The sequence below is a fragment of the Diprion similis genome, chromosome 2 (assembly GCF_021155765.1).
Source record: "Diprion similis isolate iyDipSimi1 chromosome 2, iyDipSimi1.1, whole genome shotgun sequence".
NCBI classification, from domain to species: Eukaryota; Metazoa; Arthropoda; class Insecta; order Hymenoptera; family Diprionidae; genus Diprion; species Diprion similis.
Window position 1 is genome coordinate 12,853,404 of NC_060106.1, and position 10,877 is coordinate 12,864,280.

At 36.3% G+C, this 10,877-nt stretch overlaps 2 protein-coding genes across 4 annotated transcripts; one reads left to right on the forward strand and one right to left on the reverse strand.

The window, feature by feature from the left end:
• Positions 1-700: 700 nt before the first annotated feature.
• Positions 701-8,317, reverse strand: LOC124416002 (uncharacterized protein CG7065-like). Of its 3 annotated transcripts, none has more exons than XM_046896800.1 (6): positions 8,172-8,317; positions 5,983-6,092; positions 4,673-5,394; positions 4,416-4,513; positions 4,219-4,318; positions 701-3,903 (listed from the first exon to the last, which is right to left on the reverse strand). In XM_046896800.1, the coding sequence occupies exons 2-6, from the start codon at positions 6,082-6,084 to the stop codon at positions 1,227-1,229; spliced, it is 3,699 nt and encodes a 1,232-aa protein (XP_046752756.1). In that variant the 5' UTR covers positions 6,085-6,092; positions 8,172-8,317; the 3' UTR covers positions 701-1,226. The 3 variants fall into 3 exon arrangements, with proteins under 3 accessions (XP_046752756.1, XP_046752755.1, XP_046752757.1); XM_046896799.1 differs by having other exon boundaries at positions 4,219-4,327; XM_046896801.1 differs by lacking the exon at positions 5,983-6,092 and having other exon boundaries at positions 4,219-4,327.
• Positions 8,318-8,779: 462 nt separating this feature from the next.
• LOC124416521 (pre-mRNA-splicing factor Syf2) lies at positions 8,780-10,760 on the forward strand. The gene is made up of 4 exons (XM_046897670.1): positions 8,780-8,944; positions 9,169-9,309; positions 9,417-9,709; positions 9,857-10,760. Exons 1-4 carry the CDS (start codon positions 8,855-8,857, stop codon positions 10,020-10,022), a joined length of 690 nt encoding a protein of 229 aa, XP_046753626.1. The 5' UTR covers positions 8,780-8,854; the 3' UTR covers positions 10,023-10,760.
• Positions 10,761-10,877: the final 117 nt, after the last annotated feature.

Sequence of the window (10,877 nt, forward strand, 5' to 3'; positions counted from 1 at the left end):
ATTTTTAATGTCAACCTAAGGTAACTTGTATTCAAACTCGTAAAATTGAATTCAAAATCATTAGTTTATCGAAAAATAAAGAATAACTATATTCTTATCTTTCAATACCTCGACTTACGATGTCAAATGATACGAATTTTGTTTTGTGGCCACTGTTATTTACAAAAAGTATTAATTTCATGAATCCTGGAAGTACCTAAAACTATGTACATACATCATTTAAACACATCCTGTTAATAAAAAAACAGTACGTTTTTTTGTAATACGTCATTATTTTATCATAACTTTCTAGAACTTTTGTTAATCATGAAATGAGAAGGCATAAATTCAAATGGATAAACGTGACTAAATAAGGCAGAGAAAGTGTAAGGTTCCGAGCTTATTTCCGTCACTAACAGTAATTAAACTTTGAAACAAGCTACATTGTTCACTTGTACGAAAAATTGTTGAATAAATTGACGTCGAAAAAAGAAAGTACAATTTCCTTATCGATCTATACCTACCAAATAAATCAGAGATTGCTTAATATGCTATTTGAAATGTTTACAGCTTACCGAGGAAATAAAAATTCAGATACTAGTATTATTTTTCGAATATTCCAATGTTGAATCATTTAATGGAATTATGAAATGAAACCGATGATTTATGTACAATGAAGATTTTCACTTATAATTTTTACGATGTACATTATTATGATTTTTACAGGTGTAAGACAATACCGATACCAATACCAAATATTATTATGTTCATTAGGTACTGTCTACGTGTAGACAATTTTTATAACTTGCAGCATTAATTAAACGTCATTAACCTAGATCGAGATTAAAATCAAACATGATAATAACTCATGGCAATAATTACATGCATATATACGAAATTCAATGAGAAATATCTGATGTGTATAAAATGATAGAAAAGTGTCGAAATCTGTCAAATTTCTTTTAGTATGCCAACAATTGAGCTTTTCATAATGTAGAATTCTTCATTACCTTCTTGTATCTATGCTCATGGTATCGATGGATGCGTTATTTGTATTTCTTGTCATATCTCTATTACACCACGTGATCAGAACATATTTTAGCTCTTAGTGTGGAATATGGACACTGTAACTCAGAAAAAATAGTTTTGAGTCAGAAAAACACAGCTTGGTGTGATTCGGCACCAAAGGGATTGTTTGGAAGTAATTAGGGTAAGCTAAATTATCATGATTTGACTGTCCGTCTTTGCTAATAAAAACGTTGCTGCGGCGGGTAATTCCCATATTGTTGTTGCTGCTGCTGTTGCTGAGGATACCCAGACAATGGCGGTGGTCCACCATAAGCAGGATATCCCTGTTGAGGAATTTGAGGGTATTGATTTTGTGCAATCTGGGGTGTACCATAAGCATTTTGATTTCCTATATTTCCATATCCTGGATTATAGTTGTACCCATTGTTTATATTATAACCAGGATTGTTATTGTAGGTCTGTTGTGGAGGATAAGCCTGGAATTGGTTTTGCATATTAGAATACGGTTGTTGGGCTTGAGGTTCCTGCAGAGAACGTTGATTAGATTGATTAGGATTATAATTTTGTTCATAAGGATTTGAAAGAGACATAGAACTGGTGCCAGGAGGCCCTAATTCCATGGTCGACTTTGGATCTCTTGACAATGCTTCGCGATCTTCTTTTGCGGAACTAGGAGATTGCAAGTGAGACTTTGGCACATATTTATTTGGGAGTTCACCCATAATATTGGCAATAAGTCTCTTTGTCTCATTGAGAATAGTATTGGGATCATTGCTTTTTGGAACCTCTGCAGGTTTCGTTCGTGGCGATCGCGAACGCGATCTAGACCATGAACCAGGTGAATTTGAGCGTGACCTTGAATAGGAACGTGATTTTTTCTTAGCCTTTTCATTCTCATTAACATTTTTGTCAGCTGCTTTATAAATATCTTCAAAGGTGTAGTCGTCATCGTCATCGGACAGATCTAACTTTTCCTTAGCCTTTTCTGCTATCTTTTTCTTTTCCATTTCTTCATCATCTTCAGCAAACATGTCTAATTTAGGCTTCCAATTGTCCTCGTCATCAGTTGGATTTTGAATTCCTTTTCGTGTAGAAAATGGAGAGCTACTTTTACCAGGTCTTGTTATTGGCTGCTCTGGTTCTGGAGTAGGTGACTTCACAGGCTTTCTTACTGGCGATGGAGCTGCAGGAGTACCCAGATTTACAAATCCTCTCAATTTTTCAACTCGAGCAGGATCGGTTGCTTCAAGTTTTTTAAGGAAATTTATAAGTCCATGTTGTTCGTCTGTGCTCAAGTCCTTGAAATTCTGAAGTAGTGTCTTGAGATCAGAATCAGATAAAGATTCCATTCTAGCAGCTTGAGCTTCCGGACCAGCTGGTTTTGGCGGATCACTTTGTTGTGCCAAGCTTTTGACAAAATCAGCTGCTGTAACTGGCTTATTGCACTGTTTTGATGCTTCGGCCATTCCAACGACTGCATTTATTAAAGTTTCTAGTTCATCGTGAGACACGTTCGTTCTTCCCTGAGCTATTAAAGCAGCAGCAATTTGCTGTGCAATGGCAACTTTATCAACCGAACCAACGCCAGGCACACTAACTGGCTCTGATTTAACTGGCGTTACTTCAACAGGTCGCGGTAAAATAGTTCTACTGACATAAGTGGGTGGTTTAGGTTCTAATAGTTCCAGCATTTTTCTCTTCTTTGCATCTTCATCGCGCTTTCGCTTAGTTTCAGCAGCCTTGTGCAACAACTGGGCAATATTTTGTATTGCTGATTTAGTTGCAGAAATAGCCATTTTTTCAATCATTCCAGCAAACAGTTGACCTTTTAATTTTTCCTTCACTGTTTCAAATAATACGTTCACATCTTCGTCAAACAAGAGTTCTTCGGCAGAATTTGGCCGCGCCTTTTCGGCCGCCAAAGCTTTGGATAACAAGGAAACTACCTTAGGACCAAGCGAGCCCAGTTGTCCTTCTAAAGCTGTCAATAAACGTAGAAGTCCGACAATTTCGAGATCTTCACTGAGTGGATCTTCCTTAGCTATTGGACTTGGCGATTTATCTTTAACAGGGTACGGTGTAGCGTAGTATCGAGGTCTTGTAGCTACTCTGGGGTAATAGCCTCTATAAGATCCTCTTCCCCGAGGATACGCGTACGCATATTCTCTATCCCGTGAATCATGGCGTTCATGATATTCAGTTTTCAGTGTTCTCGTACCAACATATTCTACATCATCGTCGCTATCAACGCGATGCCGTCGTTTTGGTGCTGGTGAACGCTCTCGTTTCGTAGATGAAGTCCATTTTTCTGGAGGCTTATCTTCGGGCAATTCTAGTCTTTTCCTAATTTCTTCCTTTCTCTGTTTTAGCTGCTCATTATGCATTTCGCGCATCCTTTTATTCCAGAATTCGATCCACTCAGGCTTGAAATCATGCTTACTTGGATCTTTTCCTTCTGCTTGTAGTTCTTTGTACCTTCTATTCCAAAACTTTTTCCATTCGTCTGGATATGCAGGATGTTTCTCTGGATTTTTCTCATGAAATTTGAGGGCTCTGTCCAATGCCTCTTCGGCACGTCTAATTTGATCCCTATACTTATCCCACTTGTCCCTTTCTTTAGTGGGTTCTAGTGAATGAGAACGCGATCGTTCCCTGGAATGTTTTCTGTACCGATAACGACTACTCTTGTCCAGTGAACTAAGTTTCCTACCTCTGGGCGGAGTGCGAGATCGAGAACGCGAAGGCGATGGACTACTAGATATGCTAGATACGGAGGAGAGGGATTTTGTATCGTCCGATGGTCTGACTGCAGGAGTTTTCTTGGAATCGTCCTCATTTTTCTCAACGTTTCGCAAGCTCATTTTGTCCTTCGCGACAATACGAATCTTGAATCCTCTGGAAAGACATATGCACTTCATTTCACATAACAATTAGTAAACATTATTCGGATATTGTTTGATTCCAACACTGAACAAATTATTATCAACTATTTGCAGGTACCAGTGCACGCATAGGATTTTTTAAATTAGAAACTAAATGAATATCACTAGTGTTTCAGAATAAAAAAAAAATTCGAAACAAAAGGACTTTTTTCTATAATGACAAACTTATTTGTCAGAATTTGTATATTGTTAAAATACATCAAAAGAATAAATATCCTGGATTTGGAATAATCACCAATGAGTGTAATACATGAATTATTAGACTTACGACTTGGTGGTATCTGTTTTTGATTCTACTTTTTTAGGTGGTGATTTATCAGTTTTCTTTTCATCTTTCTTGTGTTTGTCTTCTATCTTTTCTTCTGGAAGTGAAGATTCTTCATATGAAACATTTCGAAGACAAACTTTGATTATTAGAGAAGATGAATATTAATTTTTTAATAAAAAATAAATAATCATACTCACCTTTCTTCGACCCACCACCAATTTCAGCCATCTTTTCATCGAAGTTCGTTACCCACCGCACATCGTAAACTTCCATAAATGTTAATTCAGGCGTTTCCCTGTACGTAGGAAACAGCCACATTGATTTATTGCGCTCGTATTATTTAAAATTAAAACTTTTAGCATTGCTTATAATCTGAATTCCATAGGTAGAAATTTGCTTATCGGTACTTTAGTATCTACGGTATTGAAATGGGGTAAAGCTTGGTCGGACCTACCTAAAGTGATAGTCTTGGTAGACTCTTTTGATGTACTGCATCTTGTTCTTCTCAAACTGATTTTTATCCACCAACTGGGGCTGAAGCCTGCCAAAACGTTCTTCAATCTTCTTTGCGACTAGCACAGAAATTTCGTTCGCTCCACGTTTATAATTAGGGGTACGCGGTAGTTCTGTGATTGCACGAGATATTGTGGGAAAGTGCCGATTCAAGTACGTAATGCGATGATTGTAACTGGTAATATGAGCCATTACAGTTCGAGGATCGCCTCTTTTGTCACAGAGAACACAAGTATAACTCGGCTCGCACGAGTCATTGTCAATCAATTCCAAAAGGTATTCCAAGCCCACAAGAGGAGAACTACGATGTCTATCCAGGCTCACTTGTATTGTAGTGGTTCTGGTCATTTGGTCCTCCATACCCGGTGGTACCGGTTCCCCAGGCGCTAATGCATCACCAATAGCTTCGGTTGGAGCAGGTGCTGACTTTTTCACTATATCTGATCTCTTGGACCACAGTAAAACAGGATATGGCCATTCGTCTAATTTTATCTTGTGACGATTGCAAGAGTTGTGGCTAATGAGCTTGTGTGCTCCAAACAATGCAATATTGCAAATGTGGCACCAGATATCACCGTCATCGGTATGCGAGTAAACAGGTCTGCGAGTTCCATCCTCAGCGGTAACACTGCTACGCATCAACCTTTTATGGTCAAGTTCCTCCTGCGGGGCACATATACAATTAATTGATATAAGAAAGCAACAGATGTTACTTTTCTCCCTACAACAGAATAAAATCAGCAACTACACACACTAGGAGTGTAATTGAAATATATAATAACGCAGCAAAAAAATCTGAAGCATTTTTAAAATAAATTTTTTTTCAGAAATGAATGAGATTTCATCCCTGTATTGTTCTTCCAACTTTAGCACTCTTCTATAGTGTACAGATTAGATCTTTCAGTCAATTTAAGATTAAGCAAGAACAATGTGATCCACTTCTCTTCACGTGTACACCTCCTTTGCCAGCGTCAACACTTAATGACGTATAATTGGTGCACTGCACTGATTTGAACCAAGGTAACTATTTATATCACATGTTAGATGTGCTCGTAGCGACCATTCAACGATCTTCCGTTGTAGATATAGCGTTTAGTCACTAAAATGACAACTGTAGTACATATTTTCTGTTCAATACACGTATATTATCAATTAACACATACAATGAAATTTAAGGTATATGCATAATTGAGTGATACTTCTTTACATTCATATTTATCGTTCAAACACCAGGCATATCGTAGCTGTTACCTTTTCTCTATCTGCTTCAGACAACCGGGAGGGATTCCGTCCCTCAATATCAAGATCATCGAAGTTTGGCATTGTACTTCCAAACGCGGAATATCCTTCCATAACACGCTCTGAAACCACCAATATGCAATCAGATACAAAATTCACCGAATGAATCCCAGATAAGTTTCTTCTTCCCACCAAAAACTTTCATCAAACTTGTGCTTTTCTTATGCAGTTAAACCACAGTCTACTTACCATCGATACTTATAATTAAAAAGATGAGTCTTATACAAATTCTTTATTCGGCTTAATTCCTTCTATTCATTCGCAAAATGATGAAGATGACAAACGTTTCTGTCATTTTGCAAAAGTGAGGTACGCAAAAGATAATAGACTATTACGATGAGGCTGGCATACAGAAGTTACTGGTTTACAGTTTGTACTCAGAAGAATTAATTTAGAATAAGCTGACTTTTCCTAATTGTACTTCCAAGTTTATTATTGCACTGTACCCCAGTAATTTTTTCGAAATACAATCAAAATAGCACTTTCCTTATGCATTTTATAAGACAGTTTCTCAATTACTTAAGCGAAAAGCTTTGCAGAAATAAAACAATGACAAAGAAAGTCACAGTTTTTAATCAGTAATTAGCCGATTAAAACTATCTCAGTTAATTACCTATTTTAGGGATTCTCAGATTTATTATGATTTATACTTGCTGGAACACTTAGATCCTGTTCCAGCTACTTACCGAGCGATTTAAAACTTTGTTTTTTACAAGTTATTTAAAATAATCTTTTTTTCGTGTAGTTCAATTTTATCTTTGGAAACACTATTTTCACAGTAACTCAAAATATTGATTTCCGATGATATACCGTGTAACATGCAAAGATTTAACCAATGTTAACTTTGCATATAAGTCTCCATTTGCCCCGGGGCAAAGACACTGTTACATTTTTCACCAGTCTAATATTTCATGTATGATGTATTTAGAGGAAATTAATAAAAATGTTCCTACAGTTGCGTTTTCTAAGTTCAGAAACGATCAACAACTCTTGCTCATTGGAAGACCAGTTCACCATGCAATTTTTGCTTCTTTTTCCTCTGAACAATCTCAATAATTCACACGTATTGGAAAGAAATTGTTTGGGTGAATTTCGAGATATAATTAAGCACATCCAGACACATAAATGCGTTTACTAATTTTTGCAGACAGTTCTTTTGGAAACCTTAAACCTATACTAATAAAAATCATACAAGTACGTGAGCAGATGGTTTATCAAAACAGAGCAAGGCTCATTTTACGTGCAACTGTCACGGCGTAGAATCATGCCAACTGCAAACACAGTACTGCATAATTATTCTTATGGTAGACGCGATATTATTAATGCAACTGAAAAATTTGATCTGCATTTTAAATTACTTACTACTAATAGGTACCTAAGTTGACTAGTTCATCAGATTATTTTATTAGCTAATAATACCGCTCAGGTACAACGTACCACTGTATTAAAAAAATGTATAATCCTGGATATCGGTAACAAAAAGAAGGCTGTAACCAAATAGTAATTGTACACGCAAAGTAATTGTGAATATATTAGTTATATTGGTTTCTGTTTTATACTTCTTAATGCTTATCGCCACATTGGAGAACTTGTTTGCCGAAAAATTCGATCTGCGATCCTGTTTCTCGAAACTTAGGTCACACAGGGCTACCAGTTGAAAAATTGTATAACAAACGTGGTAGCGAGTAAATGTAAGCGTGTGAGCATTTCTAGCTTCCTATAGAATATCGAAAAACAAACATAAATATGTATCTGCACCACTGTACCACAGTACGAATATGTTTATATGGAGTGGTAAATTTGTAAAGTGAGTGTACATACATACATTATAAAAAGCATAAGTAAGAATGGGTTTTACCATTTTAAAATCGCATAAAAACGTGGAGGTGGTAAACTGAAGAGCGAGAGGAAAACGAGGATGTATTAAGTATACAATTAAGATACAAAATAATTAACAAACATTACTCAACCAACAGGTAGAGGATAAAGAAAGGTGTGTAGGTATTGAATATACAGCTATGAACTGGGGAAGCTGTTAATATTTTCGGTGTCGTCCTCTGAGTCCGCTGTATTTCTTAGGGAATTATTCATAACAGGTTTTTTAAGCGTACTGTAAGCTTGACAATTTGTTCAAGACTTACCAGATTATCAGTGAAAATAGTCAGTAATTATTCTACTGACAATACGATACAACTTTTCTTCCGAATGACTCCATCTTGAACGTACCAACAGAAACTGTGGAGCCCAGACCCAAGCATACAAAACTGAGAATCGGAGTCGACTGGATGTGGAAATATATATATACAGACTGACCACCGTCGACGCTCATACAGCTGATCTACTGTATCGACTTCAGTGCGCAGCCGGTAAAGAAGAGTCTGCAGAGTTCACGCTGATTTTCGAGATGCATGCGACGTTGCATGGCGGCTTATTACAGCGCACTGTGAAGCTTATGGAACTTGCAAACGAAACTGTTCACAGCACTGATCTTTGATTTTTTCAATTACGAAATTATCTAATTATAATAACATCCCGATTACGGAAATAATAATGAATATACAATGAGCCACAAGTGCATTTTCGCGATACAAATTTGAGTCTAGCTCATAATTTGTCCGGAATTGTTCGTAGGACGCTTAGAGCATATACAATTATCTTCACAAATCTATCTCCTGTCAGAGGGCGCTATCGACTGAGGAAGTGGTAAGATAATATAGAGTTTTATGACGCAAAGAGTATAGGAATGCGGGCTGTGGGTTGAGAGATTTCTCAATTGACAAACAATCGAAATAATATTGTAATTAAGTTTATCGTGATAAAGAGAATGGCAGACGACGCTGGTACAAGTTCGCAATCATTTGCGGATAAACAGGCCGAGCGTATGAAGCGGCTGAGAGAACTGCACACAAAAAGGGTATTCTATTTGGCATTTCATGTCGTATTCTAACCTAGTTTGTAAACATACGAATAATGTATAGCATACATTTACGTAGTAAACAGTGTACGTCGTATCCTGGTTTTTATACAGCCTCACTAATTGTGGAAAGTTCGGTAAAGGCTTAGACTGTTAAATTTGTAAAATGAATAGCACACATTTATGTTGTTTCACCTCCTCACGTAACGTAACCATTATTACAGAATGAAGCCCGGCAACAAAATCATAAAGAAGTTGTCGAAGAAGACAAAAGAAACAAGTTACCGTCCAATTGGGAAGCTCGTAAGCGTCAGGCAGATTGGATCATGAAAGATGAAGAAGCGAGAAAGGAAGCACAGGCCAGTGTAAGGGGAAATAACTCACCTTTATCTACCACCTTGTATTATATTTTTCATCAGCAATGTTTTTCTGTAAGATTATTGTCTAACATAATTGCCGACCATGTTTTCAGGGAAAAGACTACGACAGAGTGAAGCTATTGCAAATAGATGCAACAGAAGCTGAGCGCCTGGCTCGTAAACGCAAAAAGAAAAATCCAGATCCTGGATTTGCAGATTTCGAACAGGCGACCGTCCGACAATATAACCGATTGGTCAAAGGTATTAAACCTAATATGGAAAACTATGAAGCAGCTAAGGAAAAGCTCGGCGCTGCATTTTATGGTGATAGGAATACAATTCTCCAAGGACTCCACGAAGACAAGAAGGATGCCGTTGATAGATTGGTCGAAGATGTGGAAAAACAGTTAGTCAATTTTTTAATCAATGCTTTTATTTTCGCTCTCAATATGTGTGACGAAAATTTTTTAAATATTGATATTAATTATTTGGTAAAAGTTTTAAAATAAATTTTTATGGCCCCGAATGCTTTATTTTCATTTTATTGTTTTAGAATTGCCAAACGTGATAAATACAGTCGCCGTAGAATGCACAACGACGATGCAGATATCGACTACATCAACGAAAGGAATGCCAAATTCAATCAAAAATTGGAACGGTTTTATGGAGAACACACTCGTGAAACTAAACTCAACTTGGAACGTGGTACAGCGATTTAGTGACTTATCATTCTGTGCCTACAAATTTTTAATTCACCTCTATTGGTGATCAGTTCGATTCTATGCCACCACTTTATTAGCCACGGCAAGCATTACTCGTATCTCGTAAAGAATTTTTATTATAGGTCCATAGAAATTTTGTAGAATAATAGACACATGGATAACACACTAATTAGTAGACGTTACTAATTGTATAAGATCGACCCATCTCTAAATTTATTTTATATTATTTTTCGCTAATTTTGATTTCTTTCCGTAATCAACTTTCGCGCTACCTCGCGACTCATTTACTATTTAAATAAGTATCACTAGGAACTTCTCCCCAGCTACGCAATATTTTATACGGTACTGCGGTGGCGCAGTACAGTGTTTCAATTTATTATTACGCAATCCGTTAGAAACTTGATAAAAAAAATCCTATGCAGATCGGCGATATTCTTGTTTCGGTAGCAAGAAAATCCTATAACAAATTGCAACTGGCCCAGCTAATTTTCACAAAATTAATTCAATTTAGGAAGAGGATCCCAAACTGCGCAAAGTCTAGCGCGTGGCGATTCGTGCAATATTTATTGTTATTGTACAATAAAAAAGATTAATCTGGACGTTTGCGTGAATAAAATCAAGTTCAGAATCGGTAGTATTGGTTTGAAGATAACAATAATAATGGTTGAACAGTTGAATGTAAAATACATATTTCTCATTTTGAATAAAAAATTAAATTAATTTACATTATTACAATATTCACATTTTTATTTCAGTCACTTAAATTCCTATAATTATTTTTATCATTATTATATTATATATTTATTTTCTTTTAAATATAAATAAATTAATTAATCATTTGGATATATATGT

Coding starts and splice junctions, on each gene's coding strand:
- LOC124416521 (XM_046897670.1), top strand. CDS start 8,855: ATGGCAGACGACGCTGGTACAAGTTCGCAATCATTTGCGGATAAACAG. Junction 8,945..9,168: donor GAGAACTGCACACAAAAAGG/GTATTCTATTTG, acceptor CCATTATTACAG/AATGAAGCCCGGCAACAAAA. Junction 9,710..9,856: donor GTCGAAGATGTGGAAAAACA/GTTAGTCAATTT, acceptor TTATTGTTTTAG/AATTGCCAAACGTGATAAAT.
- LOC124416002 (XM_046896799.1), bottom strand. CDS start 6,084: ATGGAAGGATATTCCGCGTTTGGAAGTACAATGCCAAACTTCGATGAT. Junction 4,514..4,672: donor TACCAAGACTATCACTTTAG/GTAGGTCCGACC, acceptor TCCTACGTACAG/GGAAACGCCTGAATTAACAT. Junction 4,328..4,415: donor TGGTGGTGGGTCGAAGAAAG/GTGAGTATGATT, acceptor TTTCATATGAAG/AATCTTCACTTCCAGAAGAA.